We start from the raw sequence: 20,215 nt of genomic DNA, 5'->3' as shown, positions 1-20,215 counted from the left end.
ACATGGGGAGGAAATTCTTTGCCGGGGCCGCTATCGTCGCGAGCAGCGTGAGCGCGTGCAGGGGGCCGTGGTTCCATTGAGTTGGGAATATTAATCTAGAGATCCAATCAAATCTGCTCCCCGCGAAACAAGTTTTTGAAAAATACGAATGTGCCGTCTGCTCTAAAATGACGAGCAAACGTTATCATATGACCCGTGGCGCCATCCATTATTTTGAATAAAAAAATATTTTTGCTTGAAAACGCGTCTTATTTGAACGAACCATTGAGAGATAGACGGCGCCACGGGTAGAATGATAATGTTTTCTCGTCATTTGGGACGCCGATGGGAGCAGACGACAGTATTCTTATTTTTAAAAACTTGTTTCGCGAAATACTGAAATCCGACGTTTTGATTGGACCTCTAGATTAATATTCCCAACTCAATGGTTAGTTCACCAGTTTGGCCATAGATATAGGAAACGTATATAAAGGTCTAGATAAAATATTTCAAAGGGAGTGAATATGTAGGTGACAGCTATCAGAAACGCGTAATTTCTGCAGGCTATCCTTATAAGGCGCTATCTATCGGTAAGAAAGCTCGTGCTATCGTCGCGAGAGCCATTGTCTCCTGCTTAAAAATGATACTAAAAGTCACCAACAGATGGTGTCTAAAGACTACGGCCTGCGGAAAGGTCAAGCACTTAGTACTAAAATGCTAAGAGAGCTCGCGCTCTTGGTCACGTGCCTTTCTCGGTGTCTGCTAGGTGTCAATTCCGTATTTTATGTTAGGCTTAGACGCCCCGAAATTTATCTAGACCTTTATTTACATTTCTTATATCTTTGAGTTTGGCACCGATGGCGTAACTTTCGTTGCCAGCCAAACGAAAAGCATGGGCCAAAGGCAGGGTTTTTTAAAAGTTCTAATCGGAACCTGCGACAAAATTTCAAAAATCGTTCTAGTTTGTTATTCGATTTCTATGTGCCAAACTTCCTTTTCCTCGTCGCGTTCCCACGTTGTGCAAAAATGTACTTTTCAGAATTTTCGTTCTGGCAAATTGACGTTGGTCTGTCAAGGACAGGTTCTTACCATTGAGTTGGGAATATATAGAGGTACAACTATAAATCTGGCTGGCGCGGGACCAATTTCATTCAATAAGGAAACTTTATCAACTTTATCGTTCTACCGTGGTGGCATCTGTCTCTGTTCTGAGTTCCAGCGGGAAGTGGGTAAACGCCATAGAAATCTCATAGGTAACTAGAATGCTGCCGTGTAACTGGCAAATGGGCCAAACGCCGTGGCAGACGATAGCCAGATCTCAGCCAATCAGAGCTCAAAGAGTGGTTCTGCCAAGAATTTAATGTCACCAGAGAGAATGACGTCACCACTCTACGGCCTCTCATTGGCTGAAGGTTCAAGGCGTAGGCGGCAGCATTCTAGTTACCTATGATATTTCTATGGTAAACGCTATCGGCAACGCGCGAGAGTGTGATTTCGAATCTAGGGTACGGCCAACTTTGATGACGCACTGACAATACAAACGTCGGGAAATTATCCGATGGATCATGGTGACTATCCTTCAGCTCGGATCTCTAATCCAATGCCGGGAGTACGTTGGTGTCTAAGGCTTTTAGCCGACATCACTTTGCGTGTCACTCTCCAAAAAAAAAATGCCGGGAGTAGTGGCTCACTACTGTAATCCCAGGCGTCCGGGAGGCAGAGTTTATGGATGGCCGTGTGAGGACGACCACCAATCCCCCAACGGGTGGTCGGAATACTTCCGCCACGGGTGTCGCCACCCCTGTCCCCACGTATCCCCCCGTTGGCGTGGCCGTTACACATATCTCGCCCTGATTAATCAGATGGCGTCTTCGCCGGGCTTGCGGTCTTCTCAGACTCAATCAGCCCTTTCTTCTTTGAATTAAAAAAAAAAAACTGTAATCCAATGAGGAAGCAAACGATTTTCAAAATATGATTATGCGTCACGTGCAGGTATTTCGTTCTTCTAATCTCATCAAACATTCCTTTGCTTATTGATAAAGTATTAAGTGTGACCTTTGATACAATTTTCTAGTCTTGGGTAAAGCATAACATCAAATTAAAAATGTCTGAAAGCGAAACTTCCAGAATTTCAGCTTTGCTGGTTAAATCTGTTGCAGATGATCAGGTGAGAATTTTTCTTGTTTTTAATTTCCAAAGAATCTAGAGAATAAATATTGTTCATATAATGTGGATAATCCAAAGTAATATGATTTCATTGTTAAAGACTATGTGAAACTAGAGAGGGAGTGTAGGCAAAATGATGTCTGTTACAATACCAGAACAGTTTTACCCAAGAGTCTAACTTCCTCTTTAGATTTTACTGAAAATTGGTATCTTAAGTTATTTCAATGGTAGGAACCAAATGCCTGATTTTCAGAAAGATCCAGATGGAGATGCGGCCATAAAATTAATTTCTTGGGAACTAAGTATAATAACTTAAGATTCTCAGTTTTGTAACCTATGGGTAGTGTATATCAGCGGATACAGCCTCCCGAAAACGAAGACATTTAATTTCTATGAAGACTTCGAGACGTGGAGACCAGTGTGTAACTCATGAAAAATTGAGCAGTGTAACACCAGGTCTCCAGTCTGGAATGGAGATTCTCATTAGCGGATATATACTTGTCTTTATTTTCCCCATTTTGGTAGCAAAAAAAATTGGTCACAGCCCCATGGGTATTTGTCCGCGTGGTCAGTCTGCCTAGAGACACTAGTTTGCTGCCAAATGAGGGGAAAATCATACAACTATTTTCTCAATGAGTAGGGATGTCAAAAACCACCTGTTAAAACCGAGAACTGGTTTTTTGTACTCAGGAGCACCAGTATTTTCCCCATTTGGAATCTTTCTTTTCTCTTTCACTGTCGCATCAGAAAGAATAGTTTCAATATTAAATGAGGTTGTGAGTGACAAACGCGCTCGTCTTACCAGTGAACATATTTCAGAAAGATTAAACCCAAACATGAATGTATTGATTTCAACAATGAATATCGAACTGCATTATGTAGTCTAGCCTCAGTTGCTTGGATGGCTGGGCCTTAGTTATTATGATGGTGGTCATGGGCCGCTGCTAAAAATTAATTATTAATTTTTTGTATGATGTAACACTATTAATTTTTGTAGTATGTTTACTGTTATTAGACATTTTATATCGATGAAAAGTATATAAAATTAAAAACCCTTAAATAAGTAATTTGTGTTTAAATTTTTTATTTTTCCAATTTGCGGAAAATTTTCTGGAAATTTTTCCGCAATTTATTTTTCTGAAAAAATCAACAACACTATTTTAAAACTTAAATAGCTTTAAGTGCCCAGGCTTAGCGCAAAAATTTGAATATACATCTTTTTGATTGAACGAAAATAGGAAACAATATTAATAATTATTTATGATTATCTTATAATTTTGTACAGGTATTTTTCTAAGAATCTAGAGTCAGTTTCTTCGCCAGTTAAATCCTGCAATCTCTGGAAAAAATTTGTGGATAGAGTTAACGACCAAAGCCTAAGTGATTACGTAAAACACAGAAACGCAGTGCCTATCGTGGCCCCAGATTGTAGAAAGTGTAATCATACAGTTTGATATTCGTGGTTCAAATGAATACATAATTAATTGATTCACTTTTTAATAAATTTAAAAGAAAGTACAAGTTTACTACTAATATTTAATATTAATAATTACAGTCAGTTAAAAACGTTTTTTTTTGGATTTATTAAACTGGATTAAAAGTTAACTGAAAACTGTTTTTTGGGGTCAAGTTGACCTCCCTATGTACAATGGAGACATGTCTGGTATTTTAAGCTAAATTAGAGAAATTCTTACAGTTAAGGATTTGAACCTTGAGACCAGAGATCAGACCTTCCAGTGGAAAATTTGCTGATCTATGGTTGGGAATCTGAATAAATTTATTAAATAGGGGTCGTAATGTTATGGTGCACAAATAAATGTCATATGGCCTGACATTCATTGTAAGTGCATTATATTCATAAATTCTAATGGTATCAGGTGTACAATGGTGTAGACAAGGAGGGTTTCAATTTCAAAATTCTAGCTACACTACTGCGAGCCTAGCTTATGAATTGGGAGTGTATGGAGATGTTGGCTCTTGTGGCATTTAGTGCTTGCCGTCACCTTCCTACGCATTGTAACACAGCCTCCTGAATTGAGGAATTAAAAGCCACTAGCTGACCTGAGCCTAAGGTAGTGCCTTACACCAGATAGTGATTCTGCCTGGTTAGGTATAGTTTGCAATTATTTCATATGTTTAAAATTTTTACTTAACTTGTTATTTTTATTTAAATTAATTTTCTCATTGCCGTAATATCAACCCAAAGCAGGGGCATTGTTAGGATTAAAATTTTTGAACAGCTTATTTGGCCAAATATTTTAATAGTCCTTGAAGTTTTTTTTATGCTTTTCGTTGATTTACTAACGAGCTGCAAGAAATAATACAACTGTTATCCTTTTCTCTACAAGTGAAGTGAGCAAAAAAAACTTTGCTTCTCTGGAGGGTAGGATGGCTTAATCAAAGGTACAAATGTCAACAGTAGGGTTCTCCTGCTGAATATAGCTGTTGATTACCTGTCCGTGCTGTGGACGCTAACCTAATGCATTATGTAATAAAGAATGATACGATATATCCCAGGTGCACCAGTATAGAAATTATGACCCATATGTTAAAAACATAAAGTTTAATTCCATTTTGACTTCATTTTTAAACAATTTTAAAAATTTCCTTTCTTTTTACAGTCTGTAACTATGGATTCATTTTGGTTGAACTCTCCCTGCGTCATAACATTTCTAAGACGGTTTGGATGAGCTTTCTGTCGCATTGGAGCTCGCGAGTTGAGTACCATCAAACCGGAGTTGGATGCTAATGGTGTCCGGCTTGTAGGTATTGGCCTGGAACAGCTCGGTCTTCAAGAATTTCAACAAGGAGGCTATTTTCAAGGAGGTATTATCAAATATAGTTGACTAAGCAAGGTTTTGGCGTAAATGTATAGAGGATATAAAAACCAAATAAAAAATTGGAACACTATAAAACAATTCAAAACCATGTAGTAAAGTTTTTTATAAAAGGCCATTTCACACTTAATACCAAAAGTTAGTTATTGCGAAAAGGCTTCAGAATCAGCTTTAAGCTACTGTGTATTCGTTTTTATGAACTAGCTTATTCCAAAAGTTTGTACGTGTTTGGAACATAATAAAGTTCCAAAGGAACTGAAAGTTTGTAGAAATAATTTTTATCTGTGAATAACAAAACTGGGTGGTTAATAAAGGTAAAGAGGCATGTGATATCATTTAAGTGAAGATTTTGCTGATTTAAATATTTATAAAAGGGATCTATTTGTGGCAAATAGTTTATTGTATTGGCAGTAAATGTTTCTAATATCAGGAATCCCTCTTCTCCAAAACTTTATACCAAGATTTTAAACAAAAAATTATTCATTGAACATTCTAAGAATATCAATATTAAATTTGCCACTTCCAAAGAATTTAGAAAATTTGGTCTTTCTGACAGGGGTATAGGTAAATTTTGAGAGGGAGTAAAGCAACACAAAGCCTGTAAAATAGGGTTATAGTTTTGTAAATTTAATACAATAAAAATCTAGAAAAGTAGCACAGATTATGGAATTACAAGAAGTGTTCATTTTTATGGTATATGGGGGTTAATTTGAGTCATTAAGCGGTTCATACCTGTAACTCGTCAATTTAAAGTTTTGAATCTTATACCCTTTCTTAGTCAGTTTAACCAGTCAAATAGTTTAATTAAACATGAACTATTTCATTTCCACTGTTTTCTGTGCAGTTTCTAATTTTTGTAACTTGTTATTTTAATTGAGTTTAGAGTTGTACCTTGATGAGAAAAAAGAAAGCTATGCGAAACTGGGATTTAAAAGGTTTGTTTAAACAACTTTCTACATTATCTGTGACGCAGTGCATATTAATTTTAGGACATTTTGGCTGCGTTTAGTAATTAACGCCCAACTGATTCACTGTAACTCACTGTTGAGTAAACATAAGATTCCTTCACAATGCCCGTCCGTTGATAGACGTAAAAGTTAGGTTTTTTCGATCCTCAACTCTCACATGACGTCGCAATGTGGAGGAAGGCTAGCAACAGACGATATCTTACAAAATTTACAACAAGTGTGAAAAGTGTCAACAAAAATAATTTTTCAGATATTTTGTTGAGCATTACTGAATCAAAGATAATATAGACCATACCCTAGATTTGAAATCACTTCCTTACATATAGTCATTAGTGTTAACCCACTTCCTGCTTTAACATGGAGAAAATGAACTGTGGTTGTTACCGTGCTATCCAGCTATAGATTGTGCAATACAGCAACTGAAAGTTTTTGTAATTCAAGTGGGTAATCGTTAAGAAAGCTCTGTTTTTAAATTTAGAGTACAAAGTATGTTATCTTTGTATTAATCTAAATTTAAATCAAATTTCTAAATACTGGAAATTTAAAAAAAATAAATTGCAATAAATTATTTAAATACTAAGCTTACTATTGTTTTATTAATCTTATTATAAATTAAAATTATTAACTGGCAATGTTATGAATGCCAGTGTAAAATAACTAAACCATGCTCAAATTACTTGAAATATCCTCTTTTTCACACCTTTTTTCCCTCTCGTATGCTCCTGCGCATTCGCCATTACCTCTACCTTTGGCTTTGGTATGGACTCTGGTTTAGAGGGGGAAACTTAAGATGGACGCGCCCAGCGAAAAAGAGTGTATAGCTTTAATTAGCATGTTATATCTGCATTTGAACTTTACTACTTTTCCAAGCAAGCTCCATAACTTAGGCTTGAAAAATCCTAGAATATGATTGGTCCATTAGACTAGTGTAGCCCTTTAAATGGAAACATGTCTGGTGTAAACTAAATTCATAGCCAGAGTGACATCGTAAAAAAATTTAACAGAAAATTTATTTATGAACAATATAATTTTTTTTCTAGATTTAGTACAATAGGAGTTCTTCTCTCATTATTTGGAGGAAAATCAAGAGCCTTAATTTCTCAGGTACATAACTCAACTTACTTATGTTTTTCTTTTAGGGTATGTTAATTTAAAGCTTAAAATTTGTTTCCATTGAGCTTTAGTTGCAGAGAGGAGATGCTTATGGGCTATTTCCAATTTGGGGATTTTAAATAATTTCATATTTAGAAAGGAAATGCTTTTCAAAAATAGGCAAAAAATTATTAGGCTAAATTCTGTTTTAAAATTAATAATAAAGGACTGTTATTGGATTGAAATTTGCTACCTGAGTGCAAGAGTCTAACAAGCAAATGTGATTTTTTAAATAAATTTGAAATAAAAATCCTTGTATTTTTAACCTCTTTTTTTGTGCCCTTATATTTTTAGTTGGGTGAAGTTAACTACAGCAAAACAAGATGATGTTGCTGTAGTTAACTTTTGCCTTTCAGTTTACTATTGTCATTATTTAAGATTTAAAACTTAACCTGTTTTTTCTTGAATAAAGGTTTCTATACTTGCTCTCAGATAGTGAATAATTGAAAAATAAATTTTAAAACTTAAATTCCCATTTATAATTAAATTTGTAAATTAGTGCTTGTAACTAGAAAGTTACGTGAGTACGTATAGGAATTGCGATATTCCATAGGTACATTGCAATCTCTTTGTTTTAACTGTCCATTTTTCTTGAATACAGACGAGAGCAGACAAAACAATTGGTGGTGATATGAAGGGAGATGGTCTACAAAATGGTGGAGTTCTAGTTGTGGCCAAAGGAGGTGAAGTTTTGTTGTCTTTCAAGCAAGTTTCTCCAGCAGATCATGTGGAAACAACTGATGTGTTGAAAGCCCTGGGCATAGCAATACCTAATCCTTCAAATGTTGAAACTAAGCAATAAAAATGACAGCACAAATTTCTAAACATAGCTTTATGTAATTCTTCAAATAACCTCACTTTTGTATGAATATAATATTGGTAAATTAATGCAATATTATGGAGAAACTTAAAAGATAAGGTGCGTTGAAAATTGTAAAATGCTATGTTATGAATAATTATATTTTTGAATTAAGTTACTATGAGGAATAATTTTTACTGATAGTTAAATAATCGATTATGATTTAAAATAACCAATTGCCGATTTAACAGTATTATATAAACCATAATGGCTGTTGCCATTTGAAATTATAAGGGAAAACCCTAAGAATGTAGTGTTTTCTGCATCACAACACTTAAGTCATGACTTCTGATAATTGTATCATATAGTAAATTCTATTTTTAAACAATCTCTTAACTATTTTAATATAACTCATTTTGAATGACTTGGCTTTGGATTAAATTAAAAGTCATTCAATATTTCTTTAAGCTAGGGTATATCTTATTAGTCTTAGAAGACCAGCCGAGAGGCAAATCATAATGAAAATCAAATCTGTAGATTTGGCCATATAAAGATTAAAAATAAGTTGAAAAAAAACTGACGCCCAAATGCAATGGAAACGATTCAGCTGACTCAATAGCAAAGCTACATTATTGGTTAGCTATACTTCAATTAAATATGATTGGCTGCCATAATTTCAAAAACTTCTCTAAGATTATGTCAAAGATACTCAACATCAGGGATTCAAATCAATTTTATGAAATGCCAGTATATTCATAGTGCCTAAAAATTTAAAAACAAGTCATTTCTATGGTATAAACTTGTCTAAAATTATTATTGTATATACATGATTAATAATAATCAACCATAATTGCCAGTTAATTTATGGTTAAAACATTGTGCAAAATTTTTCATTATACTAAATGCGAAATTCAAAATGATAATTATGTATTTACATTTCCTCAAGTATTTCTTTTCTAATTGGTAAATAAATTTTGGTACTGAAAGATATTGTGTTTGTGGTATTTTCAGCAGGAGCGTTGATTGTAGTAATAGTTATAGTCTTATTATGAATATGTCCGCATTATTCTAAGGTTTATTGTACATTCATTGACTAGCTCCATTATATTAAAATAGTAGAACCACTAATTAATCGAGCGACCTAACTCAATAGAGCTCAGGCTTGCAGTGTTTGTTTGATAACTGAGAAGGTCCTTTATATAAACACCCCTCTATCTTATCTATGGGCAACACTAGCGCCATCTGTACTAATGGGGTTGTTAGGTCCGTTACACTTTATTGGCATGTGTGTTTCACTTTAAATTTCTAAATTTTGATCAATCTTCAATAACTATAGAAAAACCAGGGTTGTACAAAATGCAAAATACTTTCTAAATGCAAAATGTATTCTGTTTACTGTTATTAGTCAAATAGAACACACTGCTTTAATATTTATTTCTTCTTTTGTAATTTTGAAGTATTTTCCACCCAAAATATATAGTAAAGGCTTATCTCCCATTGTTAATTTGTTATCTTCAAACTAACTATGATAACCATAGTTTATAATTCTTAATGATTAGTGATTAATAATAATTACGTAGTGATTTCAAAACCATTCCCGCCGCCAGCATGGGAAATAAAGTGGTGGCACTGGACGAATGTTTCTCTGCTACTGAGTAAGTGAGTAACTTGAGTATTGCCATCTATGATTACTTGGTAGTAAATAGCAGATGAACTTTCTCTACAAGAGCTGTAATGATCGTACCAGACTAAAAGCATTATGAAAATGTTTTTCCACGTATCAAACTCACAAAATGTAGAATGCAAAATACTTCTTCTTTCCTAGAAACTCAATATGTAAAATACTTTTTCTAACTTAAGTTTTGCATTTTCAAAATGCATTTTGAACAACCCTGGAAAAAAAAATTACACGTGACCTTCCACATTTTATAGAAACCACTAAATAATTTAATTTCAATTTGAAAATGGAATTAAAACGTTCAATTTAATATTTTAATCGTAAATGGGATAGAAATATTCCATTTAATATGTCGATTGAAAATCGGACTAAAATATTCTATTCAATATTTTAATTGAAAATTGGTAAATGGATTTAAAACATTCAATTTAATATTTTAATTGAAAATGGAGTTCAAACATTCAATTTAATATTTTAATTGTAAATGGAGTTCAAACATTCAATTTAATATTTTAATTGTAAATGCGATAGAAAGATTAAATATTTTTATTGAAAATCAGATTAAGATATTAAATTTAATATTTTAATTGAAAATCAGAATAAAATATTAAATTCAATATTTTAATTGAAAATCAGATTAAAATATCAAATTCAATATTTTACTTGAAAATTGTATTAAAATATCAAATCAGATTAAGATATTAAATTTAATATTTTAATTGAAAATCAGAATAAAATATTAAATTCAATATTTTAATTGAAAATCAGATTAAAATATCAAATTCAATATTTTACTTGAAAATTGTATTAAACAGATTGGTACTAGGAACAAATGTGTACAAACACAAAACTGCTAAGTATAAAAAAAATGAATTATGGTATTATTTTTTGTTCTTGTTTATTTAAATTTATCTCTGTATATTTCCTGTACATTTATTTATTTATTTTTATCTCGTCTAATAGTATCACTTTTGTTGTTCTATCTATATCTGTACAGGGTGTTAAATAAAAAATGGACCAGGGTGAATATCTCAAAATGAGTCTTAGCTACGATTTTGAAATTTTAGGTTGTTATAGAGCGCTCAGGGGGTCAACCAACTATGAAAATTTCAATGACCTTGAACCATGTCTTCAACTTAACGACCTTGATTTTGGCCTAACATTGCTCAACTTCCTATTTCGCAAATCAGATCGAGTTAAAGCTAGTTAGCCATAAAATGAGACGGGGAACACTTTTCTAATTGGAACCAACTTCGTAGCTCTTACGGTTCTCGTTAATTTTTAAACGACCTTGAAGACATGGATCAAGGTCATTGACATTTTCATAGTTGGTTGACCACCTGAGCGCTCTATAACACCCTAAAATTTCAAAATCGTAGCTAAAACACATTGTGAGATTTTCGCCCTGGTCCATTTTCAGTTAACACCCTGTATGTATGTATATATATATATACATATATGTATATACACATATATATACATACATATAGATATAGATAGAACAACAAAAGTGATACTATTAGACGAGATAAAAATAAATAAATAAATGTACAGGAAATATACAGAGATATTTTTAATAAACAAGAACAAAAAATAATTAAACTATTGGAGTGTCACGGTGTAAATTTAGTATAGAAGTATGAAACTGATTTAAAGTAGCAGAGGTGTCAATAATCACACGAGAAAGATTTTCCACAGTTTAATACCGCGGCATCGCACACTAGAATTTCGAAGCGTAGGGGCCATGAGAGGAACTTGGTAGCCATATTTGGATACTTTTGTATTGTATTGCTGATGGTTAGATATTGGTTGAAAATGGTCACGAAGATATTCAGGAACTAGATTATTTTGTATTTAATACATAAAAATGTACATGTGAAGTAGATACTCTTGTTAGAGGGTTAGCCAGTTAACTGAATGACGAGCCGCCGTGGCAGAGGAGCGTCTTGATAAACCCAGGATAGTTTTAGCCGCACGGTTTTGTAACACTTGAAGGCGATTTAGATTAGCGACAGAGGCTGAATGATATAGTATATCGCCGTAGTCAAATAACGGCTTGACCATCGATTTAAAAATCAAGTTCAAAAGGGGTACATCCAAGAAGGGCTTCAAGGAACGAATGCACCATAGCCTCCGATTAACTTTGGTTGAAAGATAATCCACATGATTAGACCATGAAAGACCCTCATCCAATTGAATGCCAAGGTATTTCATTTGAGCAACACGGTCGATTTTAGATCGCGGAAGTGAGTGTATATTTTCAAATGGTCGAAGCTTGAGTTTAGAGCCAAATAACATGAAGGTCGATTTCTTAGGTTGAAGATAAAGTTTAATTTCATCGTACCCGGCAATAATATTACAAACATCATTGTCCATAGATGTTATTAGTGATAAAGGGTCATCAGCTATTGTGAGCGTTGCCGTGTCGTCAGCAAATAGGTGAGCCAAGCTATTAGTAAGGCAATCTGGGATGTCGCTGATATGGGCCGAGGACACTGCCTTGAGGAACACCGATATTAATGGTACCCAAAGACGACCAAGCACCATCAACTACCACAAATTGAGTTCGATTTAAAAGATAAGAGTGTATCCAGTTTAAAGCAGCAGTAGAAAATGAAAGTCCACGGAGGGTAGAAAGGAGAGTGGTATGATCAACTGAGTCAAAGGCTTTGGCGATATCCAGGAACACCACTCCAGAAAATTTTCCTCATGAGAGAGCATCTAGGATTTGTTCAACTACATTAACAATACAGGTAATGGTGGAATGCTTTGTTCGAAATCCAGACTGCAGGCGGTACAGTAGGTCAGAATCAAGAAGAAAAGATAAGACTTGCTTATGAGCAAGTCGTTTGGGTATTTTAGAGACGGATTGAAGAACAGCAAGTTGACGATAGTTGCTAGGGTCTGACTTGCATCCTTTACCTTTATATAAAGGACAGATTTTAGCATCTTTCCAATCAGTCGGAAAATATTCAGTTTTGAAGCTAAGGTTTATGAGTTCGTTAGAGCAGGGGCGTAGGAACCAGGGGGGGCAATGCCCCTTCCTAGAATTTTGCTGGGAGGGGCAACTAATGTTATTGCCCCCTCCAACTTCTTGGTCTGTTGAAATTTTCAAAAGGCTCAAATGCTCATTTTAAACTCATATTAAGCTTACAGAACCACAACTGATTTTAAATGTCAGTCTTTTCCCACAAATTTACATAGAAGTAAAAAGTACACATGCATTCGGAGAAGCTACACTCCATTAAAAATTCAAAACCATTCTTTAGACCCCTTTTCGTTTCTCTTTGGCCCCACCAACTTCTAGAACTCTCCTACGCCCCTGCGTTAGAGGATCAACTAAAAGTATCGCTGCACCCTTTAGTATCTTCGCTGGTATTCCATCAGGACCAGTTGCCTTATTGGTCTATAACAACTTCAATTCCAAAAAAGTATCATGAGAGAGAATTTCCGTAAAATGGAATGCATTTTCAACGTCCGGACCATAGGGAATCATTGCCGGATCAACCGGTGAGTTTTTAGTAAAGTGAGAGTTAAGGGCATTTGCGAGGTCGTGAGGGTGAGTAATTATTAAGCCAGAAAGCTGAGAAATGGATACGCGCGGTACAGATAAATGTTTCTTGAAGGATTTCCACAGTAAACGAGTTCCCTTTACAATCGAAAATTTCATTTAGGCCTATAATCTGATAATCAAATAACCTCAATATCTCTAGAGTGGCAAGGGAGCATCAAAAATGGATTCAGAGAGAATGTATCTACTTTCATTCAATTTAATATTTTCATTGAAAATTGGTAAATGGGTTTAAAACATTCAATTTAATATTTTAATTGTAAATGGGATTAAAGTATTTAATTTAATATTAATTGTAAATGGAGTTAAAATATTAAATCATTCAAGCTAATATTTTAATTGTAAATGGGATAGAAATATTAAATTTCATATTTTTATTGAAAATCAGATTAAGATATTAAATTCAATATTTTAATTGAAAATCAGATTAAAATATTAAATTCAATATTTTACTTGAGTATAAAAAAAATGAATTATGGTATGAAATAGGCCTGGTTAGGCCTATAATCTGATAATCAAATAACCTCAATATCTCTAGAGTGGCAGGGGAGCATCGAAAATGGATTCAGAGAGAATGTATCTACTTAAGTTTCGTAATATGGCAAAATCTGTAGAATGTGGTACAAAACATCTTCCACTTGTAATTGTATAATATTTTTGAAACTTGTTGGATGTTTTATAGTCTCATGTCGCTGGTACCATCTAAGCAGCTCTTATTCTTAATCATTTTTGGTTAATTTACTTTTGTAAGATTAATGATAATTTGTCACGTATGCTTTCAACGCTGTACTTATACCAAACTTTGAAAATGTACCAAAGTAAAATCTTTCTACTAATTTGGGACTTTCAATGCTTTAACCCCCCCCCCCCTCTTGTTTATTTGTGATATTTAAAACGTTATTGGTTTTCTAAAGTTAGTCATGATTAAAATCTTTAATATGAATTATAGTTTGATGATGTACAGAATGAAATGGAATTGATATAGTAATTAATATTAAGTTGGTGGCGGTCCTGGAGGTGGTGGAGGTGGAGGCTGATGCATTCCCTGTTGTGGAGGAGGAGGTGGTCCTCTCGGAGGTGGCGGTGGACCCATTGGAGGTGGCGGTCGTCCAGCTGGAAAAAAAAGCTTATTATAATAATATCCTGCAAAAAAAGAGGAGCATCATTTTTGTTTCTTCAATGATAACATGATTTAAATTGAAACACTCCAAAAATGGCATTTACTGACATTGTTATCCGTTTTGCACACGCTAAAGTTAAGGTAGAATTGTTTGGTTTTTCAGAACTACAATTGGAACTCTAGGTTTCATGGGCAGCCAATTTTTTTTACTTTTACATTATTTTGTTTAAAATCACACAAATGGACTAAAACTCAAAAATGATATATTACAAACTGGTCTAAGATGGACGATTTTACATTTTCTATTTTAACTCATCTAAACATGTACCCTTCATTTTATTTCAATTTACTTTCTTTTCGATAGAGATAGGAATCATTTAAAAGTTGCTAAGGCGTTTCGTAATTAGGCTATTAATAATTGTTTATAAAATATTTTGCACGGAAATGGTTCACTTCATCACATGAAAAGTGGCTTTTACATTCCTCATAATGCTTTAACCCATCTAAACAAAATATGGTTTTTACGATGGAGATAGGAATTATTTAAAAGTTGAGGTTTTATGCACAAACAGATTCTTATTAGCCTCTGGTTTTTCAGAATTTATCCTATAGCATGAAGCTGTGGCAGCGCTTACTTCATCTAGTCTCAGATGGCAGTACTAATCATTTGAAAGGTTACACCTGCTATTTTGGAAACTAGCACGTGAAAGAAGTCAAATTCAAACACCGGTGCAGCCTTTTAATAAGTAGAAAACATACCAAACTGTTGTTGCTGCATTTGTTGCATCTGCTGCATTTGTTGGTGTTGCAGCTGTTGCTGCATTTGCTGCTGTTGCATTTGTTGCTGTTGTTGCATCTGCTGCTGCATTTGTTGTTGTTGCATCTGTTGTTGCTGTTGCATTTGTTGTTGCTGCTGCATTTGCTGCTGTTGCATTTGTTGTTGCATGAAGTTCATGCCAGAATGAGTCTGAATTCTCATTTGTTGGGCATTCATTGGCATTCCTTGCCCTTGGAACATCTGCATACCTATGATGTCAAAAAATTAATAACCAAGAAACAAAAAAATTAAATTGTAAACTGAAACTCGCCCATTGGTGGAGGTGGTGGTGGTGCCATACCCATATGGCCAGATGATGCTGATGTAGTTACCATACCACCTGCATTAAGGTTTAATTGATGCTGAGAAGGTGTAGCTTGCATTCCTCCATATCCTTGCATTTGCTGCATCATAGTATTGGATTGAGGTGGTGCCATTGGCATCGCTAAAAAATTAACAATTATTTTCTAGAAAACATTTACTTAAGATAACCCTAAAACTCATTTAAATTTAAAAAAAAATTGTTTTATATTAATTTAAAAAGAAATTGTGGCATGAATTTTTGAAAACTTCAGAGTATAATGATTTCAGAGTTAATTCAGCTATAACAGTTTCGCCACTAAGCAAGCAACTTTTTGTTTCAAACTGAGCATATTAAAAATACTATTAAAAATTCTTACACATAGGTGGAGGTGGTGCTCCTTGACCAAACATGGGTGGGGCACCGGGTGGTCTCATTGGTGGTGGTGGAGGAGGCATTCCCATTTGCATAGGTGTACCAGGTGGTAAACCTACGTTAAAAAGGAAATTTTCAGTAAAAAAGTATTAAAATTAAAAAATACCAAAATGGAATGTATATTAAAGCTTTCAAATTTATCGAAGTTTTCTTTTGGGGGGGGCACCAGATGCATTTGGTAAATATGTTAGTTTTGATAAGGTGTTAGATGAAAATTAAAATTATGGAGTTATTTTTCCTAGCTTTAACCGTTTGATGTAAAATTAAAATTAAAATTCTACATTCTAGGCTGATAGAATATCATAATTATTACAATGCAATCTTCTCAATCTACTACACCCCAAGTTGAAAGATATTTAATAGTTGTCAAGTTGGAGCTGGGCAAGAGTGTCAATATCGAAAAAAGTTTTGGTAAGAAACTTAGCATTAAAACCATGGGAAGTGTCATGCTTATTGTTACTATGTCACTTCAATTGGTAAAGAGCATTATATAAGAAAGTTCCTTTACCTGCCATCATGCCAGCCATTTGAGGCGGTGGAGGTGGTGGCATTGGTGGAAGCATTCCTGTAATCATGGGAGGGGGAGGAGCATCAGCAAAAAGTTGATGCGGACGATCAGCATGAGAAAGTGGATTCTGGGCAGCCAACAATCTCTCTGTAAATAGAAATAAATCAGTCATTAATATAGATTTACTTTTCATTTTGGAGATTTTATAATTAAATTTTATACAAAAATCAGGGAGGCAGTCAATATAATTTATCATGTCAATTTCTAGTACTATGGGTTTTTTTGCCTGCTCTAAAAATTCGAGTATGCATGTAATCTGCATGCACCATTTATGCAATTTTTCAATATCTACGTTATATAGATTTCTATATAAAAGCAGTTGTTCTTTCCCGAGCACCATGTGAAGTCACTGCTCTTATAAGGTTCCATTACAAAAAGTGACATGTATTTGGCAGAGTGTTCAAAGAAGTAATCAATTAATTATAAATATTAAAACTTTTAGCCATGGTTTATTATAAATTGTTAAATTTTAAAAAAGCTGCTACTTCATGACTTAGAAAAAAACTTTATTTTATTCGGAGCTTTCGGACCGTGGTCCTTCTTCAGCGAGTGACTGTTACAAGTGATTCCTTAATACGAATACAAAACCAAAATATTTCTACCATTGGGCATTGAGCTTTAACCCTACTCTCGGACAACAGTCACTCGCTGAAGAAGGACCACGGTCCGAAAGCTCCGAATAAAATAAAGTTTTTTTCTAAGTCATGAAGTATAGCAGCTTTTTTAAAATTTAACAAATTAATCAATTAATGTTCAATGTACTGTCAGTCCGTAGCCTCATCATAGAACAATGTTCATTTAAAAAGAAACAATTTTAAGTATAGGTCGCCTGTTGGAAAATTAACATTATTCCTATCATTTTAAACTCTTAAAACCATCAAAATATGACTCAACAGAGCACAAAACCTTTAAAATAAAATCAGTAACAAACTTGAATGAGCTAAGCTGAATAGCAATATTTTTCTAAGGTTCTCAGTTTCTTTAAACTGTAACCACAAATATTAGGGTAACAGAACCATGATCCCAAAAAACTGGCGAAATAATTAACAAAATTTCTACAATGCAACAGAAGACAGTACCTTTCTACACTTCAATTTCATATTTAACTAGTGATAAGTTTAGTTACCTGCTGCAGAACCATGTCGCTCTCCTTTCGCATCTTTTTTAAAAGCATACGATATACTGATTGGTCTATTACAAAGATACTGCCCATTCATAGCTTCAATAGCAGCATCTGAGGCTTCAAAACTGGCAAAGTTTATAAATGCATAACCACGAGAATTACCAGTTTCTGGGTCACGCATAATCTATTGAATAAATTGTTAGAAAGAGTGAGCGATTTTTATCATTTTGAGCTAAATTAAGTGGTAAATTTTAGTTTAAATAAAGAGCGAAACAAAAACCAAGCCAGCTTCAGTTTCTCAAATGAGCACAAAAAATAAAAAGATTTCATTTATCAAATGAGCACAAAAAAGAAAGAGTTAAGCATTTAACAAATGAGCAAAGCTTTTTAACAAAAATTACCATCGTGGTTTAGTTATTTTGCCACTATTAAAATATTTATACATGTACACTCACAACTGCTACTAGAGTAATGACTATATTTACTATTTAAACAACATTTAACAGTTCTGTTAAATAAAGATTAAGAAACAGTTTAATGTACAGATCATACACTAATGCTCTTAACTATCAAAACATAATTCAATGAGGTTTAAAAAACATTAAAAATACAAACCTTGGGTGTTTGTAAAATTACACCAAATGCACTGAAAGTATCATAAAGCAACTTTTCATCAACTTCCGGATCAAGATTTCCGATGAAAATGTTAGCTCCAACATCAAGATTCTTCTGGTGGGCTGATGCTTTATTCACCCTGATAGGTTTACCATATAGTTTAATCATGTTCATAATTTTGATTGCATAATCCGCATCTTCTTCCCCCATAAATTCAACAAATCCATAGCCCTGGTGAAGCCCTGTAATTCTGTCTTTTGGCATGTGAACGTTAACTGTAATTAAATAACAATCCATATTAGCTACTTGTTATGTCTGATCAGATAACCATAAAAAACTTTATTAACTGAGGGAGCATTTGTACAACAACAAAAGTATTTGTGTATCTCATTTTAAGTACCAATCTATTTCTTGCATTTCAGTATCACATCAGTAACGTAATATAACGTATTAATTATTTTAACATCTTTAACATATTTCTATTTAAGATATATATTTGAGCTAGAAACTATAATAATCTTAATATGGTAATATGAGTTTTTAGTGAACAAGGTAATACTATTCAAAAAACCAATCTGGGGAAACTTCAGAAACAGCATAGTAAGCCTAATTTATGGAAATTGTATCAAAACTAGATAAGTGTTTAGGCTTGAAATTATGTTACAGGAGGCACCTACCCTAGGAACTTGGATTGGTGAGGAGAAACACAAATTTGCTAACTCTAGACACTATGATTGTATTCCTAGTGTAAGAAAATAACATCTTACCAACTGGCCCAGCTTTAACAAAGAGTTCCCATAGTATCGTCTCTGATACCTTTTCATCCAGTCCACCAACATAAATGGTGGCATCTGAAATATTTGTTAGATTTTATTTGATTAGATAATATAATGGCTGTTTCCAAGAAATAACTATTATTATATAATTATTTTGTAAAATTATCCTAAATAGTACCCAAAATATGTAGATTCTACCCCCTAGATTGGATGTCTATACACTCTTTTACGCGTGTCTTTCCCCCCATCAAGGACCCTCCCACGATTTTCTCCACAGGCAGCTGCCATAGACGTACTACACGTAGCTCTTCCGTGGAAAGTTCTTTCCCCCAAAACCCGTTATCTCGCGTGTAGCACGGTAATGGCGACTCCCATGAAATACGCGCGTAAAAGAATCTATAGGGTAGTATCACCTCGTAGCTTTGGACATGGCCACCTTTTTAGGCGCGTTTTTTCTCTATAGGAAAAAGCATGGGTGACGTTGCGTCATGTAGCACTGATACTACTCTATATAAAGGGTTATTTCACTTTTTATGATAAAAATTCAAATTTACTTTCAATCTTTCCTCCAATTCTTTAATCTGTGATACCTTTTCTGGCAAGTCTTATTACCATTTTTATCTCCACTGGCCCCAAATTAAATTTCCATCACACAAGGTAGCACGATTACTAATTAAATCTCTACCCTAATTGCTTTCTTCCTCCCAGCTTCTCTAGTATGAAGAAGGTAAGAAGATTTAGTGGTTTCCTTGTTCTGCTATTGGAACTATTTTTGGTTTATAACTACAAAAACGAATAGAATGACTCTCTTTCCTCGATAGATGTAACTAATGGGCCTGCACAAACTGTATGAGGCACCACTGATTATCCAGCAAAAATTTCCGTGATTTCCAGAGTTAAGAAGAAAATGCGCTGGAGAGGGCTATAATAGATTGAACCTCTTTTGAATCCAGTCACTGTGTTTAGGAGTTATTAATTCTTAACTAGCTTCGATAACAAAGCTGGTTAAATAATTCATGCAGAAATCATAGCAGACGTTAATTTCGCAATTTAGCACTCTAAGCCTTTGACCATGTTGAAAATTCATATGTATCATTGATAGAGGACAAATTTAACAAGTACGGCAAAATACTACATTAAAACTGCTTCATAAACAAGATTATATTATATCTCTACGAATCACAAAATTGTTTTAAAATTTGTTTCACCTTGATTCCTTTCGGCAATAGGTCCAGCAGCCATTATTGCTTAGACTATTTTAACAACAAGCAAAGAGTTTTTTTTTGATAGACACAAATCGGTGTCGACCC

At 34.0% G+C, this 20,215-nt stretch overlaps 2 protein-coding genes across 2 annotated transcripts; one reads left to right on the top strand and one right to left on the bottom strand.

Annotated features, from left to right (window-relative positions):
* The first annotated feature begins 2,006 nt into the window (after nt 1-2,006).
* Nucleotides 2,007-8,887, top strand: LOC149960437 (prostamide/prostaglandin F synthase-like). The gene is given in 5 exon segments (XM_090163116.1): nt 2,007-2,146; nt 4,767-4,971; nt 5,866-5,917; nt 6,991-7,054; nt 7,704-8,887. Coding segments are annotated over 5 exon segments (585 nt in total). The 5' UTR covers nt 2,007-2,083; the 3' UTR covers nt 7,905-8,887.
* Nucleotides 8,888-14,070: 5,183 nt separating this feature from the next.
* On the bottom strand, nt 14,071-20,187 carry LOC149960436 (uncharacterized). The gene is made up of 9 exons (XM_090162193.1): nt 20,114-20,187; nt 18,897-18,980; nt 18,130-18,404; nt 17,518-17,698; nt 16,332-16,478; nt 15,768-15,878; nt 15,359-15,532; nt 15,030-15,296; nt 14,071-14,263 (listed from the first exon to the last, which is right to left on the bottom strand). Exons 1-9 carry the CDS (start codon nt 20,145-20,147, stop codon nt 14,145-14,147), a joined length of 1,392 nt encoding a protein of 463 aa, XP_090018319.1. The 5' UTR covers nt 20,148-20,187; the 3' UTR covers nt 14,071-14,144.
* Between the last annotated feature and the right edge of the window lie 28 nt (nt 20,188-20,215).

The sequence above is a fragment of the Leiobunum rupestre genome, chromosome 1, assembly GCF_980474605.1.
Source record: "Leiobunum rupestre chromosome 1, qqLeiRupe1.1.hap1, whole genome shotgun sequence".
Lineage (NCBI taxonomy): Eukaryota > Metazoa > Arthropoda > Arachnida > Opiliones > Sclerosomatidae > Leiobunum > Leiobunum rupestre.
The sequence above is the reverse complement of the archived record's forward strand: the minus strand, read 5'-3'. Positions and strand labels throughout refer to the sequence as shown.

Coding starts and splice junctions, on each gene's coding strand:
- LOC149960436 (XM_090162193.1), bottom strand. CDS start 20,147: ATGGCTGCTGGACCTATTGCCGAAAGGAATCAAG. Junction 15,879..16,331: donor AATGGCTGGCATGATGGCAG/GTAAAGGAACTT, acceptor TTTTTAACGTAG/GTTTACCACCTGGTACACCT. Junction 15,297..15,358: donor ACCACCACCTCCACCAATGG/GCGAGTTTCAGT, acceptor TTGACATCATAG/GTATGCAGATGTTCCAAGGG.